This window comes from Rhinoraja longicauda, chromosome 17 (genome assembly GCF_053455715.1).
Source record: "Rhinoraja longicauda isolate Sanriku21f chromosome 17, sRhiLon1.1, whole genome shotgun sequence".
NCBI classification, from domain to species: Eukaryota; Metazoa; Chordata; class Chondrichthyes; order Rajiformes; family Arhynchobatidae; genus Rhinoraja; species Rhinoraja longicauda.
The window spans coordinates 12,956,568-12,975,135 of record NC_135969.1 but is presented as its reverse complement, the minus strand read 5'-3'; the positions used below and the strand labels follow the sequence as shown (position 1 = coordinate 12,975,135).

Here is an 18,568-nt window from a genome sequence, read left to right as displayed (position 1 = left end):
AAAAGGGAAACGAAAGATACGATGATGTAGACAACGAAAGATATGCAAAAAAGTAACAATGATAAAGGAAACAGGTCATTGTTACCTGTAGCTAGGTGAAAACGAAAAGCTGATATGACTTGGGTGGAGGAAGGATGGAGAGAGAGGGAATCCACGGGTTACTTGAAGTTAGAGAAATCAATATTCATACCACTGGGCTGTAAGCTGCCGAAGCAAAATATGAGATGCTGTTCCTCTGAGATGCTGTTCCTCTAATTTGTGTTTAGCCTCACTCTGACAATGGAGGAGGCCTAGGACAGGGTCAGTGTGGGAATGGGAATAAAAGTGTTTAGCAACTGGGAGATCAGGTAGGTCCAGGAGGACTGAGCGGTGTTCAGCGAAACCAAAATGGCGGCGCTGACCTAGCAGCTGCGGCTTACCTGCGGTCCGTTTGTCTTTGTGTTTTTGTTGGGTTTTTTGTCTTAATTGTAGATGTGATGTCGTGTTTTTTTGTGGTTGTGTACTATGTGTGGGGGTGGGGGACTGTAAAATTGTAAATTTGTCCCTTCCGAACGGAGACCCGACCTTCGTTTTCTGGGTCGGGTCTCCGTTCCTGCTGCGGCCTACCATCGGCCAAACTCCTGGAGCTGGCAGCCTCCAGGGCTCTGGTTCACAGAGCCCGTGGACCAGACTTACCATCTGCGGAGCCGGCTGTCTTCAGAGGCTGCGGGACTGGCTGCGACTCGCCTTCGGCTCGGGCCGCATGGATGCCGACATCGGGAACTCTGGCAGCGGCAGCGTCTTCGCCCGCCCCGGATCGCGGGGCTTGGGTCGGCCCGCCGCGGACATTTCACCGTCCGGCGCGGCCTGAAATAGGCCGCGGGATTTTTCTCTGCTCGATGTCGGGAGCCACGACCGCCCCGACGTGCAGCAGCAGCGGCAGTGTCTTCACCCGCCCCGGATCGCAGACCTTGCGTCGGCCCGCTGCGGACCTTTCACCGTCTGGCGCGGACTGGAACGTGGCAACCTCAACAGCCTGACCGCGGGAGAAGACGGCAGGGGAAGAGAAATGACATTCTGGCCTTCCATCACAATGAGGAGGTGACTGGAGGAGACTCACTGTGATGGATGTTTCTTTTTTTTGTGTGTTTTGTGTTGGTTGGGGTTGTGTAATTTGCTTATTTTATTTCTCTTATTGTTGGACTGTGGGTGACGAAATCTCGTCCAAAAGACTTGTTTTTTGGATGACAAATAAAGATATCCTGAATCCTGAATCCTGAAATGAACGCCCAGCTCACGTTTGGTCTCACCGATGTATAAGAGTCCACATCTTGAACAACGGATACAGTAGATGAGGTTGGAGAAGATGCAAGTGAACCTCTGCCTAACCTGAAAGGACTGTTGGGGTCCCAGGACAGAGTCGAGGGAGATATAGGGATATAGGGAGGATATGGATATATATATATATATATATAGAGAGAGAGAGAGAGAGAGAGGATATAGGGAGGAGATATAGATATAGGAGATATATTCTGCAGTTGCAGAAGAAGGTACCTGGGGAGGGGGTGGTTTGTGTGGGAAGGAATGAGTCAGCCAGAGAGTTGCGGAGGGAACGGTCTCTGCGGACGGCGAAAAGAGGTGGAGATGAGAAGATGTGACTAGTGGTGGGATCCCGGTGGAGGTGGCAAAAATAGAAACATAGAAAATAAGTGCAGGAGTAGGCCATTCGGCCCTTCGAGCCTGCACCGCCATTCAATACGATCATGGCTGATCATCCAACTCAGTATCCTGTACCTGCCTTCTCTCCATACCCCCTGATCCCTTTAGCCACAAGGGCCACATCTAACTCCCTCTTAAATATAGCCAATGAACTGGCCTCAACTACCTTCTGTGGCAGAGAATTCCACAGATTCACCACTCTCTGTGTGAAAAAAAACGTTCTCATCTCGGTCCTAAAAGACTTCCCCCTTATCCTTAAACTGTGACCCCTTGTTCTGGACCTCCCCAACATCGGGAACAATCTTCCTGCATCTAGCCTGTCCAACCCCTTAAGAATTTTGTAAGTTTCTATAAGATCCCCCCTCTTTCTTCTAAATTCCAGCGAGTACAAATGTCGGAGGATTATGTTTTGTATGCGATGGCTGATGAGGTGAAAGATAAGGACTGGGGGACTCTGTCCCTGTTGCGACTAGGGGGAGGGGGAGCAAGGGCGGAGCTGCATGGTACTGAGGATACACGAGTGAGGGCCTCATCGATGATGGAAGAGGGGAACCCCCGTGCCCTAAAGGAAGAGGATATCTCGGATGTCCTGGTATGGAACACATCTTGGGTGCAAATGCGGCGTAGACAGAGTAATTGGGAGTAGGGGATGGAGTCTCTGCGGGAAGCAGGGTGGGAAGAAGTGTAGTCGAGATAGTTGTGAGAGTCAGTGGGTTTGTAATAGATGTAAGTCGATAGTCTATCTCCTGAGATGGAGACGGTGAAATCAAGAAAGGGGTGGGAGGTGTCGGAGATGGTCCAAGTGAATTTGAGTGCAGGGTGGAAATTGGTGGTGAAGTTAATGAAGCCCATGAGTTCTGCATGAGTGCAGTTGTCAATGTTGTCAAAGGGAAATCCGATAATCCTCCACTGATTGGAGTTTGGAGGATTGAACTTGACTTTATTGAAACCCAAAATTCAAAAAGGGATTGAACGTAACCTGGGGAATTTATCAAGAATTCCTTCCTGGAAACTTTGAGATTTACCTGTCAATGGAAAAGCAAGTACAGTGGATCTGTGAGAGAGCCCATAACTTTCCATTCCTCCAAAGGCACTGGAAATTCACTCATGTGCCTGCCTATGATGAAGGAATTATGCCTCCACCTCCCTTTTCAGGATTGTATATTTCCTCAATTTTCTGTTGGTGGTCAGATGTCAGCTTTTGGAATTCTTATTTTTCCTCACTGGGGTTGTGCTCTGCTGTGACATATTTAGGTTTGTCAACTTGGATGTTTCATTGTCCTACCAAAACACCCATCACTGGTTTATCATTAGAACATAGAACATAGAACAGTGCAGCACAGGACCATGCTCTTCCTCCCACAGTGTCTGGCCAACAATGAAGGCAAGTTAAACTTGATGCCAAAAGATCCATTTGCCTTCATTCCATGCACCTATCCAAAAGCCCCTTAAATGCCATCATTGTATCTGCCTTTAAGATAGACTCAAACTGCTGGAGTTACTCTGTGGAACAGGCAACATCTCTGAAGAGAAGGAATGGGTAACATTTCGGGTCGAGACCCTTCGTCAGACTTGACTCGAAATGTCCCTCATTCCTTCTCTCCAGAGACGCTGCCTGTCCTGCTGAGTTACTCCAGCATTTTGTGTCTATCTTCGGTGTAAACCAGCAACGGCAGTTCCTTCCTACACATTGTATCTGCCTTTACAACCGGCCAATGAATCTTTTACCAGTTACACCATCTGTGCTGTAATTAGATTATTTCTGATTTTAGTGAAACATAAAATCATTCCTAAATAAGCCTTGCAACATCCAATAAGATTATGGGTGATCTGCTACTTAGTCTAGTTCCACTACCTCTATACCCACCATCCTCCTCCTCATTCATCAATACCATTTCCTTCCATTGGCTTTGTGTCCAAAAATCTACTGATCTCAAGTTTTGAATATCTTCTTTGGCTGACTCGCCACAGCTCTCTTGAGTAAAGTCTGAAGAAGGGTCTGAAGAAGGGTCTCGACCCGAAACGTCGCCCATTCCTTCTCTCCTGAGATGCTGCCTGACCTGCTGAGTTACTCCAGCGTTTTGTGAATAAATACCTTCGATTTGTACCAGCATCTACAGTTATTTTCTTACAAAGACCTCCAAGATTCATTGCTCTTTGGGTGACGCTACTTCCCCTCCATCTCAGTCTCAAATGTCCAACCCGTTCATTTTTATGCAATGCCCCACTGCGATGGGCATTTCACCCTGAGGAGACGGCCTTTCCACACCCGTCAGTCTCTCTTCTAGAATCATATTTTTCAATAAGATCACCTTCAATTTAGGCCAATTTTGCTCATTCTCTGCTCACTCAACAGCCACGAATCAACATTAAAGCAAACTTTAGCACTCAGTCTGTAATGGGCTGCAACACCATTACTATTGGTCATCACTCTAATGCAATGTCTTTCACAATTGACCAGCAGACCATTCACGAACCTAGTGCCTACTGCCTGCTTCTATAATAATTAGTTTAGTTTATTAGCAGGTGTACCGAGGTATAGTGAAAAGCTTTTTGTTGCCTACTAACCAGTCAGCAGAAAGACTATAGCCGAGGACTATACCAGAGGATATAGGTTTAAGGTGAAGGGGAAAAGATTTAATAGGAATCTGAGGGGTAATGTGTTCACACAAAGGGTGGTGGATATATGGAATGAGCTGCCGGAGGAGGTGGTTGAAGCAGGCACTGTTGCAACGTTTAAGAAACAGTTAGAAAGATACATGGATAGGATAGATTTGGAGGGATATGGGTCAAACGCAGGCAGGTGGGACCAGTATAGCAGGGACATGTTGGCCGGTGTGGGCAAAGTGGGCCAAAGGGCCTGTTTCCATGGCAGTGACTCTATTATTCCATGGTTGTATGGCAGTGACTCTATTATTCTATGACTATACATGATTACAGTCGAGCAGTCCGCAGTGTACAGATACATGAGATGTTTAAAAGAGTGGAGCGATTGTAATGAGTGATTTCAGATCCACTTCTGGGACCTGCACGCAGAGAGTCGCCTGGCTTGGGTACCATCTTGTCCAATTAACTCAATATCCTGTGTGCCCTGATTCATTTGTTGCATTTTGATCAAATCTGGCTTGCTTTGCCTGTGTTTTCCAGGCAAGCTGAATATTAAAAAAACACTCCTACCAAAAATGGCAGCAAAAAATACCCAGAGCTTTCTTTCCTGTTTGTTGGAACAAGTATCTTGCCCAAGATATAATGAGATTCTGCCAACTGCTATTCCACCTGCCAAGAGCAGGGAGTTTGAAGCTTAGTGTACTGAAGTGTAATAGCTGGGCTGCAGTGCAGTAAACACGGTCAACAATGAACCAAGTAGTGCGAGCCAAGGATCTGCTTTTGCTGAATGAATTGCACTGGGTTTTGCAATGGAAAATTAAGCAACATACAAGAGTTTACATCAAGGAAATGTCTTACCGCGGCAAGGCTGGACCCTTGCTCTTGCTCCTGTGGTGGGGCCAGTGAGAGGCGTCCATTCTGGCAATAAAAGATCAGAATGTTACTATACGATTTCAGGAGTGGGGAACAGCGCACGAACTGAAATGTTATCTCTGTTTCTTTTTCCACAGAGCCTGAAGAAGGGTCTCGACCCGAAATGTCACCCATTCCTTTTCTCCAGAGATGCTGCCTGTCCCGTTGAGTTACTCCAGCATTTGGTGTCTATCTTAAGTGGTAGATGGATAAAGGTGAGGGGCGGTTGATTGGTTGGACGAAGGCCAGAGATGAAAAGACAAAAGGCCGTGGGGTAAGGAGATCAGAAGAGTAGCGACGTGAAATGTGAAGCCAGAGGAAGGAATACAAGTGGAAGAAGATGGGGGAAGGGGTCCAGATCTGTTCGGTTTGAGATGGGGAGACAGGAATTGAGAAATGTTCCTCTCGTCGTAAAAGTTGCCATTTTATTTTATGCAAGAACATCTGGCAAAGGAATAGTTTAAATCATGGCAATTGGAACTCTCATGAACAAAAATGTAAGATTACACAGTAATTTAAAATAGCAATGAAAACAACAGACCATACAAAGAGGCTGATCAGTGGATGAATTGTGCTTCGTCAGACAGTATGTAATAGCATCGTGCACTGTGGTAAAAAGCTGGGATTTGCTGATGTCCTTCCCAAAGAATTCTCCTTGTTCAAACTGCTGAACAATAGACCCTGCAAGAAGCAAAATGCAATTAAGAACATATTGTGATCTGAAATGCACTGTGGCCTGCAAAAAAAAAGGAGCTAACATTAAGTACCATGGATTCTTAGGACAACAATCAGCGCAGCATGGTGGCGCAACGGTAGAGATTTGGGTTTGATGCTGACTACGGATGCTGTCTGTACATTCTTTCCTTGACCTGCGTGGGTTTTCTCCGGGTGCTCTGGTTTCCTCCCACATTCCAATGATGACAATAATGTAGGTTAATTGGCTTGGTAAAATTGTAAATTGTTCCTAGTGAGTGTAACATAGTTAGTGTATGGATTGCTGGTTGGCGCAGACTCAGTGGGCTGAAAGGTCTGTTTCCGTGCTGTATCTCTAAACTAAACTAAACTAAACTAAAGTAAACTAAACTATACTAACAGTCTTAAAGAGGGAGAATTGCTAATGGAAGCAAGGGGACTGCCCTGAAGAGTAGAGTTCTATGTGTCTGAGTCACTGGGCTAGAGGTGAGCAGGTGTATTCTGCAGACTATGACAGCAAACGTTGGTACCAGTTAGTGTTCTGGAGTCCAAAGGCAAGCAAGGCAGCTGTGATGAGACTCTTATACAATATCAGTATTGGTTTACACAAAGGGTGTTGGGTGTATGGAACGAGCTGCCGGAGGAGATAGTTGAGGCAGGTACTATCGCAACGTTTAAGAGACAATTGGGCAGATACATGGACAGGACAGGTTTAGAGGGAAATGGGCCTAGCTAGGTCAAGTGGGACTAGTGTGGATGGAGCATGTGGGTCAGTGTGGGTGTTGGGCTAAAAGACCTGCTTCCATGCCTAATGACTCCTTGACTCCTAATGGCTCTATGGCCACCTGTACCAGGATATAGTGAAAATCTTTGTTTTGCATGTAATCCAGGCAAATTATACCATACACAAGTACAATCAAACCATACACAACACAAGTATAACAGGTAGTGCATAGAGAAAATAAACAGAGTGCAGAATATAGTGCACCAGGTAGAGAGAAAGTGCAGATAAAAAAAGTGCAAGGTTGGGAGATCAGGATTTTATTCTTAACCTGCGAAGATTCTTTCAATAGTATGCTAACCGTGGGTTAGAAGCTGTTCCTAAACATGGTACATGATTTCAAGCTTTTGTATCTTTTGCCTGATGGGACATGGGAACAGGGGGAATGACCAGGGTGTGAGTGGTCCTTGATTATGTTGGCTGCTTTACTGAGGCAGAGTGAGGTGCAGATGGAATTGATAGGGGGGACACTGATTTCCGTGATGGACTGGACTGCATGCGTGCCCCCCCCCACCCCCCCTCCCCACCCCATTCATGCATTGTCTTTCTGCTGACTGGTTAGCACGCAACAAAAGCTTTTCACTGTACCTCGGTACATGTGACAGTAGACTAAACTAAACATCATCTACACTCCACACTGCCTCGGAAAGGCAGCCAACATATTGCATGCACGGTGGGGAGGGCCCTACACATTCTCTCACACGGCAAATATGGCCATGGCATGGAGCACACTGGATGGGTCGAATGGCCTAATTCTGTTCCTGTATCTCATGAATATTTATAAATGTTGGCAGAATGAATCTATGGTTGCCTCCTAATGGTTGTCTAAAGTGTGCTCTCTACACAAGGGCCATTCATGGGCTAATGTGGAGATAATCATCTACACTTTAGACTTTAGAGATACAGCATGGAAACAGGCCCTTCGGCCCACCGAGTCCGCGCCGACCAATGATCCCCGTACACTATCACTGTCCCACACACTAGGGACAATTTACAATTTTACCAAACCTAATTAACCTGCAAACCTGCACGTCTATGGAGTGTGTGGGAGGAAACCGGAGCACCCGGAGAAAGCACCCGTGGTCACAGGGGGAATGTGCAAACTCCACACTGACAGCACTCATGGTCAGGATCGAATCCGGGTCTCTGGTGTTGTAAGGCAGCAGCTCTACTGCTGCGCCACCGTGCCATCCACCAACAATAACATTCATGGCACAGTCGAGTACAGCCTGACTGAGGTCAACTTTGATTCAACGCAGGATATTCCCGGCTTCTTTGCGGGTAATTTAAACCAAAGCCAACTCAAGAGGTTTATTCCAAATCTGATGAACCTCTGAATGGCTCTAAAATTAATAGGGTAATATTAGTCAGGCTGCAAAATCATCACAGGACTCTATTTTGACCTTATTTCTGAATTGCAGGTTGGGTTAGAATTACTTCTTGCTACCGCCTTTGATATTGTATTAACCAGCTTAGCTAACAAGTCTCGTTGTAAAGGAGACTTTGGGTAGAATAGGTAGTGATTTATCAGAAGTATCTACTACATTTATCTGGGCTTTTTGGGGCATACTATTTTGCAACAAGGCTGCAATATCATGTCAGACAGACAAGCTGACCCCATCAGAAACGGCCCACCACGTACTTACAGTGACATCCAGCCAGGTACACGTCAACCTCAATGTCCTTGAAATCTCGGAAAATCTAGAATTTAAAAACACAAATTAAATTGCTTCAGAAGGAGCAGAAACATAGTTGCATTAATTAGAAATTTAAACAAAAGATGGAGCTTCGGTTTCAGAAACTATGTCTTCCTTGCAAGTTGCGATCATTTGCTTCCAAAACATTGGCAACTGAAAACTTAGTTAATCAGATATCTATTCCCAGTCCCATTAAAACACAAGAGTAGGAAGTCAAGCAAACTCAGGTTTTGGGCCTGGTACAGGAAATCACATATTACTGTCATGTAGATTGTGGTGTATAGTACATGGTTGAAGACAGGACCAAGATAAACATACTGAAGCTGAACGGGACCATAATTTTATATTTAACCTCAAAAGGAGCTTTGGACCATTTCAAAATATTTAGAACTCAAGAGATATTCGGTTAATGTAGGGAACTGGTGCAGAGGTTAAACGTAAGGCACGGTGGAGAAGGCATGAGAGGCTAAATTGTCCACTCTTGTTTTTATTTCTTATTCTTTTGTGTAAATGTGCTATCACCAAACCTGGCTATTTCCATTTCTAAAACGTCACCTAATACTACTTTTGCCTGAATTCATTATTCCAATACACTTCCGACATTCCCACCTTGTGTCCGTCCACCCTCCCCCATCCTGCAAAATGGAGGCCATCCAAACTGGGCTGCCTTCTTCCTAATGCGTTAAATTTCTGTAACCACTTCTGACTCACAAAAGCACCTATTCATGCAAATCCTCAATTTTAAAATTCACCTCCTCATTTTCAGAATCGTCAATGGCCTTACCACCTCCATCCCTGTAATCAGCAAGTGCCCTTTCACCACTGAAATATCTTTAGTCTTCCAATTCCGGCCGTTTGAACATCCCTGGATTTAATTGCTCCATCATCTGCTGAGACGCCTTTCCTCTCCATCTCTGACCCTTTTTTAAAATCTGTAAGGCATTACTTTGATCATGCTTTTTGTCATCTCCCCAATTTGTCTTGACAGGACTAGGGAGTGGTGGTGTCACATTTAGCATTGATACAATGATACCTTAATATAATGATACATTGATACATATAGCATTGATACAATGATACATTGACACAATGATACATTGACACAACATTGATACAATGATACATTGACACAACATTGATACAATGAATCATTGATACATATAGCATTGGTACAATGATATGTCAACACAATGATACATTGATACATACAGCATTGATACAATGGTTCATTGGGAACTACATAAAAATACATAGAAACAGAAAATAGGTGCAGGAGGAGGCCATTCGGCCCTTCGAGCCAGCACCGCCATTCATTGTGATCATGGCTGATCATCCACAATCAATAACCCGTGTCTGCCTTCTCCCCATATCCCTTGATTCCACTAGCCCCTAGAGCTCTATCTAACTCTTTCTTAAATCCATCCAGTGATTTGGCCTCTACTGCCTTCTGTGGCAGAGAATTCCACAAATTCACAACTCTCTGGGTGAAAACGTTTCTTCTCACCTCAGTTTTAAATGGCCTCCCCTTTATTCTAAGACTGTGGCCTCTGGTTCTGGACCCACCCAACATTGGGAACATTTTTCCTGCATCTAGCTTGTCCAGTCCTTTAATAATTTTATATGTTTCTATAAGATCCCCTCGCATCCTTCTAAACTCCAGTGAATACAAGCCTACTTTTCAATCTTTCCTCATATGATAGTCCCGCCATCCCAGGGATCAATCTCGTGAACCTACGCTGCACTGCCCCATTTACAAGGATGTCCTTCCTCAAATTAGGAGACCAAAACTGTACACAATACTCCAGATGTGGTCTTACCAGGGCCCTATACAACTGCAGAACCTCTTTACTCCTATACTGAAATCCTCTTGTTATGAAAGCCAACATGCCATTAGCTTGCTTCACTGCCTGCTGTACCTGCACGCCAACTTTCAGTGACTGGTGTACAAGGACACCCAGGTCTCGCTGCACCTCCCCCTTACCTAACCTAACACCATTGAGATAATAATCTGCCTCCTTGTTTTTGCCGCCAAAGTGCATAACCTCACATTTATCTATATTATACTGCATCTGCCACGCATCTGCCCACTCACTCAACCTGTCCAGGTCACCCTGCAACCTCCTAACATCCTCTTCACAGTTTACACTGCCACCCAGCTTTGTGTCATCCGCAAACTTGCTAGTGTTGCTTCTAATTCCCTCTTCCAAATCATTAATATATATGGTAAACAGTTGTGGCCCCAACACCGAGCCTTGCGGCACTCCACTCGCCACTGCCTGCCATTCTGAAAAGGACCCGTTTACTCCTACTCTTTGCTTCCTGTCTGCCAACCAATTTTCTATCCGTGTCTACACCCTACCCCCAATACCATGTGCTCTAATATTAGTCACGAATCTCCCGTGTGGGACCTTATCAAAGACTTTCTGAAAGTCTAGATACACTACATCCACTGGCTCCCCTTCATCCATTTTACTTGTCACATCCTCAAAAAATTCCAGAAGATTAGTCAAGCATGATTTCCCTTTCATAAATCCATGCTGACTTGGACTTATCCTTTTACTGCTATCCAAATGCACCATTATTACCTCTTTAATAATTGACTCCAGCATCTTTCCCAGGCTAACTGGTCTGTAATTCCCCGTTTTCTCTCTCGCTCCTTTCTTGAAAAGTGGGATAACATTAGCTATCCTCCAATCCACAGGAACTGATCCTGAATCTATTGAACATTGGAAAATGATTACCAATGCATCCACAATTTCTAGAGCCACCTCCCTGAGGACCCTGGGATGCAGGCCATCAGGCCCAGGGGATTTATCATCCTTCAGTCCCATTAGTCTCACCTAATGCAAATTTCTTTCAGTTCCTCTATCCCCCTAGATCCTCTGTCCTCTAGTACATCTGGGATTGCTGTCATTCATATACTCAATCACCATTGTTATTGTTGTCATTTGAGTCAAAAGAATGGGATGCTTGTTCTGGGGCTAATTTCTTAGTGAATAAACCAATTCCCCCTAAAAAAAGAGACAAAATGCTGGAGTAATGGCAGCATCTCTGGAGAACATGAATAGATGACATTCCTGGTCAGGGTCCTTCTTCAGACTCGATCCACCCTATATTTACTATTATCCTGTACCCTTTATCCTGAAGAAGGGTCTTGACCTGAAACGTCACCTATTCCTTTTCTCCAGAGATGTTTTCTGTCCTGCTGAGTTATTCCAGATTTTTGTGTCTATCTTTGGTTATAACCAGCATCTGCAGTTCCTTCCTACCTTATCCTTTATCTGTACACTGCGAATGGCTTGATTGTAATCATGTATAATCTTTTGTTTGACTGGATAGTACACTACAACGTTTCTCACTGTACCTCGGGACACATGACAATAACAAACTAAACTGAAATTTGCCACACTTGACTTGATTATTTGAAACTGAGACGGAGCACAAAAAACAACAGTGAAAGTGACGCCGAGGCTTGACTTACAATTTTCAAAATCTTGATGCAGACGCTATCTACAAAGTTGACTGGACTAAGATCAAGGATAAGAGAATGCACCTCTGGTTTCTGAAGCCCAAGAGACTCGAGATCATATTCCTCTGGCTTCTTGTTAACTTTAGAAGATGATTCATGGCCTAAATCCATTTCCAAGCTGATAGAGTTGACATTGCCAAAATTTCCAGAGATGTCGTCTTGGTTACCTGTCCCTGATTCAAGCCCTTTAAGTTTCTGGAAAAATATAATATTTTTTAATTTATATACCGTAACAATAAAAGACAACATCTTAATGAACATAATGAAGAGTGTTGTAACATCAGGAAACAGGAAGGAGTTTCAATGTATCCATTAACCCTGTTTCTTTGGGTCCACATGTTCTAAGCAAATCCATGAGTGGGAACAATCATTTTTGTTTCGAGGACTGAACATTATTTTTGTAAATTCCCCTCTCTCCCTCACTTCAGTTAGCCCAGCTGTGGATCAAATATTTTTCAAAAATTCTGCATTTGTACCTGACTATAATATACAATTTAAAAAACCCTGCAGATTCTTAAAATTGGATTCAAGTTTTGCCTTTAGATTTATATCCCCATAGCTTAAGGAAGAGGTAAAGTCCTTGGATCAGGACTATATCTTTTCTTCATTGTTGTGAGGAAAATGTGTGGCTGTTTGGCAGATCGTTCAAAAATAATTGCCACTGATTGATGGATTGTCCAGCCAGTGTTTATTTTCTAAGATTCAATGTAATTTTAGTCACTGTTCTGAGAACAGTATTGGAAGTGATTTATAATAGGACACACAACCAAGCAGTATTGCATTTATTGTACTGATTTTGATTGTTGGAAGTCACAAAACAATTCCAGCCTTGGCTGCCTGTCTAGAATGTAACAATATGAGAAGGAAAGTTTCTTGGGATAATAATATTTTCTTATCCAAAACGGAGACACACAGTTCTGAGGAGATCAGATAGTTAATTATTTGAGAGGAACATTTCTACCTTCTCTTTCTTGGCTTTCTTCTTGTCCTGTTTTTCCTGTTTTTTCAACTGCTGTTTGAGTTTTGTGATTCTTTTCTTCTTTTTCGAAATTAAACGAGTGACATTAATTCCAGCCTGCAGGCAAATCATAGCAATGAGTCTTATTATAGACAATAGACAATAGACAATAGGTGCAGGAGTAGGCCATTCAGCCCTTCGAGCCAGCACCGCCATTCAATGCGATCATGGCTGATCACTATCAATCAGTACCCCGTTCCTGCCTTCTCCCCATACCCCCTCACTCCGCTATCCTTAAGAGCTCTATCCAGCTCTCTCTTGAAAGCATCCAACGAACTGGCCTCCACTGCCTTCTGAGGCAGAGAATTCCACACCTTCACCACCCTCTGACTGAAAAAGTTCTTCCTCATCTCCGTTCTAAATGGCCTACCCCTTATTCTCAAACTGTGGCCCCTTGTTCTGGACTCCCCCAACATTGGGAACATGTTATCTGCCTCTAATGTGTCCAATCCCCTAATTATCTTATATGTTTCAATAAGATCCCCCCTCATCCTTCTAAATTCCAGTGTATACAAGCCCAATCGCTCCAGCCTTTCAACATACGACAGTCCCGCCATTCCGGGAATTAATCTAGTGAACCTACGCTGCACGCCCTCCATAGCAAGAATATCCTTCCTCAAATTTGGAGACCAAAACTGCACACAGTACTCCAGGTGCGGTCTCACCAGGGCCCGGTACAACTGTAGAAGGACCTCTTTGCTCCTATACTCAACTCCTCTTGTTACGAAGGCCAACATTCCATTGGCTTTCTTCACTGCCTGCTGAACCTGCATGCTTCCTTTCATTGACTGATGCACTAGGACACCCAGATCTCGTTGAACTCCCCCTCCTCCTAACTTGACACCATTCAGATAATAATCTGCCTTTCTATTCTTACTTCCAAAGTGAATAACCTCACACTTATCTACATTAAACTGCATCTGCCATGTATCCGCCCACTTAAGACAAGGAAACTGGTAGCTACAGAACATTAACAGAGAGGGTGAATATGGAACATAAAACAGTGCAGCACAGGAACAGGCCCTTCGTCCTCCACATTGTGTGTGCTGAACATGACTGAATTAAATGACTTATTTCTCACTGCATGTGACCCATATCCCTCCATATCCATGTACCAAAAAGCCTCTTAAACGCCACGATCGTATCAGCCTCCACTACCACACCCGACAGCGCATTCCAGGCACCTACAACTCTCTTTGTAAAAAACATGTTCTGCACATCTTTTAAACTTTTCTCCTTTCACCTCAAAGTTATCTGGCCTCGTCTCTGACATTTCCACCCTGGGAAAAAGCTCTGATTATCTACCCTATCTATGCCTCTCATGAGTTTATGTTCTTCTATCAGGACTCCCCGTCAACCTCCTACATTCCAGGCTTGCAAAACTAATGATCTATGCCTTTCATCGTATTAAAAGAATTCTATCAGATCGCCTCTCAGCCTCCGACACTCCAGAGAAAATAATCCATGTTTGTTCAATTTATCGCTAATACCTTCTAATCTAGGCAACATTCTGGTCAACCTCTTCTGTATCCTCTTCAAAGCTTCCACATCCGTTCTGTAATGCAGCGACTGGAACTAAATGCAATACTCCATATGGGGGCTAACCAAAGTCTTATAGAGATGCAACATGACTTCCTGCCTATTGTACTCAATGCCTGACTGATGAAGGTGAGCATACCATACACCTTTTCTTTGTACCACAATTAAAGCTGGAAAGTTGTTAAAGCTAAAAGGTGTGATGTTTTCAGACACGATTGTTCACAATGTTGCATATAATTTAAGAATATTAATATCATAACATATAATAGGATGCAAGTGATTTTGGTAAGATTGCACTTGTTTCCAATGGTAGTTTCCATAATGTGGGAAAAAAGAGCTGGATTCAATGGAAGAGGTGAACGATTACCTTTGGCACCATGCCAGTATTTGGCCAAGTCTGGCATCAAGAAGGCACAAGAAGCTGCAGATGCTAAAATAGTGAGTGAAATCACAAAATGCTGGAGAAACTCATTGGCCAGGCAGCATCTGTGGAGGGAATGGACAGTTGACGTCGTTTCTGGTTGGAACTCTGAAGAAGGACTCCGATCCAAAACATCACCTGTCTGATAGAGACATAGAGGACTGCAGATACTAGAAACTGGATCAACAAGCAATATTCTGGAAGAATATGATGTATATTTCTCCACCCGTAGACTTTTCCTCTCTACCTACAGATACTGCCCGACCCCCTGTTCTTCAACATATTAGTTGTTTCCGAAGGAGGTCCGACAAGCTGGTCAAGAGAACAAATCCCAACCAGCCAGATTCATATCTTGCAGCGACGCAGAGCAGAAATGTGGCCTTGATTTACTGATTGTAAATTCTTCCCAGAATTAAAATAATAATAGAAATGGAAGTTTAAATCTATGTGCTTACCATCTGCCTCAGTGCCTTTTCATACAACTCAGCATTGGCAAAGTATATGGTTGCAGATGATTGGAAGATTTTGATTCCTGGAATTTCTTTTGCCTAAAAAGAAGTGAGCTTTAGTTAAAATAAAGTACGAGTGTGCTTTGATTATTAACTCAACATAGTACACGATCTTACAAAAACCTTGACTCCATTCGGTAATTTGTCTCATTCTATATCTGCTACATGATCTCAGGTACGGCAGAGAACCAGTCTAAGTGCACGCAAGGTTTACGGCAATGGTGTGGTATCGCTCTAACACTTTTCTCAATCATTCTTGTTGCAATACTGCGACAAATTCCTTCCAAGCTTCTCATTGGAGTGGTTCTAACCTATAGAATGATTGAGAAGGGGTGCAAATTGCACTCCCAAACTAAGGTCACCTCAATTTAAGCCATCTTGCTGCAGCATGCAGATGGCATCTTGGACGTGTGGACATTTGGAAGCAGAGCCATTGTCGACTGGAACAACTCAGCGGGTCAGGCAGCATCTGTGGAGGGAGTGGATAGGCAATGGTTTGGGTCAGGAGCCTTCTTCAGACTTGTTCATTGAGGTAAATGAGATGACGAGGCTTACACTTAACATGCACAAAGCAAAAGGTAGACACAAAAAACGGGTCAAGATCCTTCTTCGGACCCGAAGCGTCACCCATTCCTTCTCTCCAGAGATGCTGCCTGTCCTGCTGAGTTACTCCAGCATTTTGTGTCGACCTTCGATTTAAACCAGCATCTCCAGTTCTTTCCTACACATGCACAAAACAAAAGTCTTCTGCTGACCTGTCCTTGCAGCATAATGCTGCCCCCTGACAATTAAAATCTATGACAGGACCCCAGAAAATATGGACCTATTCCCATACACTAGTACCATCTCTCTGTGGCGAAAGGCACTGTTGTTTTCACTGCAATTGAACAACCTTTGGCTTTATGAGTGTTTGAAGGTCAAAATCTCAAACCAGGCAGAAGGCTCATAGTCATTTGGGCAGCAGTAATGCCTGCCTCCCTCTTCCCTACATGTTTCATGACCATCTATGGTAGGTCCCTCAAAGTACCATCAATGCTATCTCAACAACGTCCAACAATTCAGCTGGCAGGATACTGGAGCCAATGTTAACATCTTTTCCCAAGGCAAAGTTCAAATTACACTCCGATAGCTCAGACTGGAGGGCCATGTCATCAGGAGACTGGCCACAGACTCCCAAAACAGTCACAACTCTGAGATGCAGCATGGTAAGTGATTATGTGGTGGGCTAGGAAAAGGTCAAGCATGTTCTCAGAGTCCATCTGCAAAATCGTAACATCCCAACCAACTCATGGAATTCACTCAAAATGGAGGAGGAGTGTTGAGGCACTGACGACATTGTCCCTTTGTTGGGAGTTCACAGAAACCCACTGTAATGGCAGGAGGAGTGTACTACGCAACTGGAGGAGCTGCTGCCTCACAGCTCCGTAGACCCTAGTTCGATCCTCGCCTCGGGTGCTGTCTGTGTGCAGTTTGTATTTTCGTCCTTAGTCCCCCACATGTTTCATCCCCCATCCCAACGACGTGCAGGTTTGTAAGTTGATTGCCTCTGTAAATTGCAACTGGAGTGTGGGAAGGAGACGTCAAAATGGGATAACATGAAACCGGTGTGAGTTGGTCAGTGTGGACTAGGTGGGCTGGTGGGCCTGTTTCCATGCTGCATCTTTCATTCAATCAGGCTTCCCTCCTGCCGCCCCATAAAATCCCCCGCCCTGTCCCCCCCTCCCCGCCCATCCAGTGGTGAATTATCTCATTTCCTCATTGGGCTCATTAGCTAGCTCAGAAATGAAATGGAAAGTGAGTCACTGACAAACTGGAGGGACTGTCTAAGGAGAGGGCATTCTGCAATTTTCCTCAATTTCTGGGTTGTTCATCAATTCTTCAGTTATTATACATATTGTGAGGCAGGGGTGGGCGACCATTTTGTTACTACGGGCCGGATCATGAATTAATGAACAAGCAGCGGGCCGGTTAGATTACAATGTATCACATGATTTTATTAACTCGCCATCAGTAAATGGTTTTCCTTGCTTAGCTAACAAATGAGCCACTCGGAAACATACTTTGGTTGCAATCTCATTTTCATTTGGTTTTTTCTTCAAATAATTCTGCTGTGATGAGATATTACGTTTTAAATTTTCTAATTTGTCTGACCGTTGCTTTCCTGAGAGTTGGGAATATTGTGATGAGTGCTTAATCTGGTAATGTCGCCGTATATTGTGTTCTTTTAGCACAGCCATTGTGTCACTGCAAAATAAACACAATGCCTTGCCATCTAATTCGGTAACAAAATAATCCACACTCCACTGTTCCTTAAAAGCACGACATTCCAAGTTCAATGGACAATAGACAATAGGTGCAGGAGTAGGCCATTCGGCCCTTCGAGCCGGCACCACCATTCAATGTGATCATGGCTGATCATCCACAATCAGTAACCCGTTCCTGCCCTCTCCCCATACCCCCTGACTCCGCTATCATTAAGAGCTCTATTTAACTCTCTCTTGGAAGCATCCAGAGAATTGGCCTCCACTGCCTTCTGAGGCAGAGAATTCCACAGATTTACAACTCTCTGACTGAAAAGGTTTTTCCTCATCTCCGTTCTAAATGGCCTACCCCTTATTCTTAAACTGTGGCCCCTGGTTCTGGACTCCCCCAAAATTGGGAACATGTTTCCTGCCTCTAGCGTGTCCAATCCCTTAATAATCTTATATGTTTCAATAAGATCCCCTCTCATCCTAAATTCCAGTGTATACAAGCCCAGTCGCTCCAGTCTTTCAACATACGACAGTTCCGCCATTCCGGGAATTAACCTAGTAAACCTACGCTGCACTCCCTCAATAGCAAGAATGTCCTTATCTCTTATCTCCTCTTTTCTTCTTTTGACATGATGGGTATGCACTGGTAAAATCATTTTAAAAAACAGAATGTTGCTGTACTCCAGAGAGGAGTGTAGCGCTCCAAACGCTCTCGAGTTATATTTAGTCACTGAGCGTCTTCGGTTTTGTAGTGAGTTGAGCAGCAGTGTGAAGTGATTAGAACATGTACAATACGTGAACGATAGGTACACAATACATGGACAATACATAAACGAATGAGCGTGGCTGTGTTCCAATAAAACTATTTATGGACACTGAAATTTGAATTTCATATCATTTTAATGTCTCATG

At 44.0% G+C, this 18,568-nt stretch overlaps 1 protein-coding gene across 1 annotated transcript in view; it reads right to left on the bottom strand.

The window, feature by feature from the left end:
• Window positions 1-4,999: 4,999 nt before the first annotated feature.
• slc26a6.2 (solute carrier family 26 member 6, tandem duplicate 2) overlaps window positions 5,000-18,568 on the bottom strand; it is a 67,660-nt gene continuing 54,091 nt past the window's right edge. Inside the window, exons 15-21 of the mRNA XM_078414683.1 lie at window positions 15,351-15,443; window positions 12,879-12,992; window positions 11,870-12,112; window positions 8,338-8,392; window positions 5,759-5,898; window positions 5,164-5,223; window positions 5,000-5,026 (exon numbers count right to left, since the gene is read on the bottom strand). Coding sequence (XP_078270809.1) covers window positions 5,000-5,026; window positions 5,164-5,223; window positions 5,759-5,898; window positions 8,338-8,392; window positions 11,870-12,112; window positions 12,879-12,992; window positions 15,351-15,443 — 732 coding nt within the window. The remainder of the gene's footprint in view (window positions 5,027-5,163; window positions 5,224-5,758; window positions 5,899-8,337; window positions 8,393-11,869; window positions 12,113-12,878; window positions 12,993-15,350; window positions 15,444-18,568) is intronic.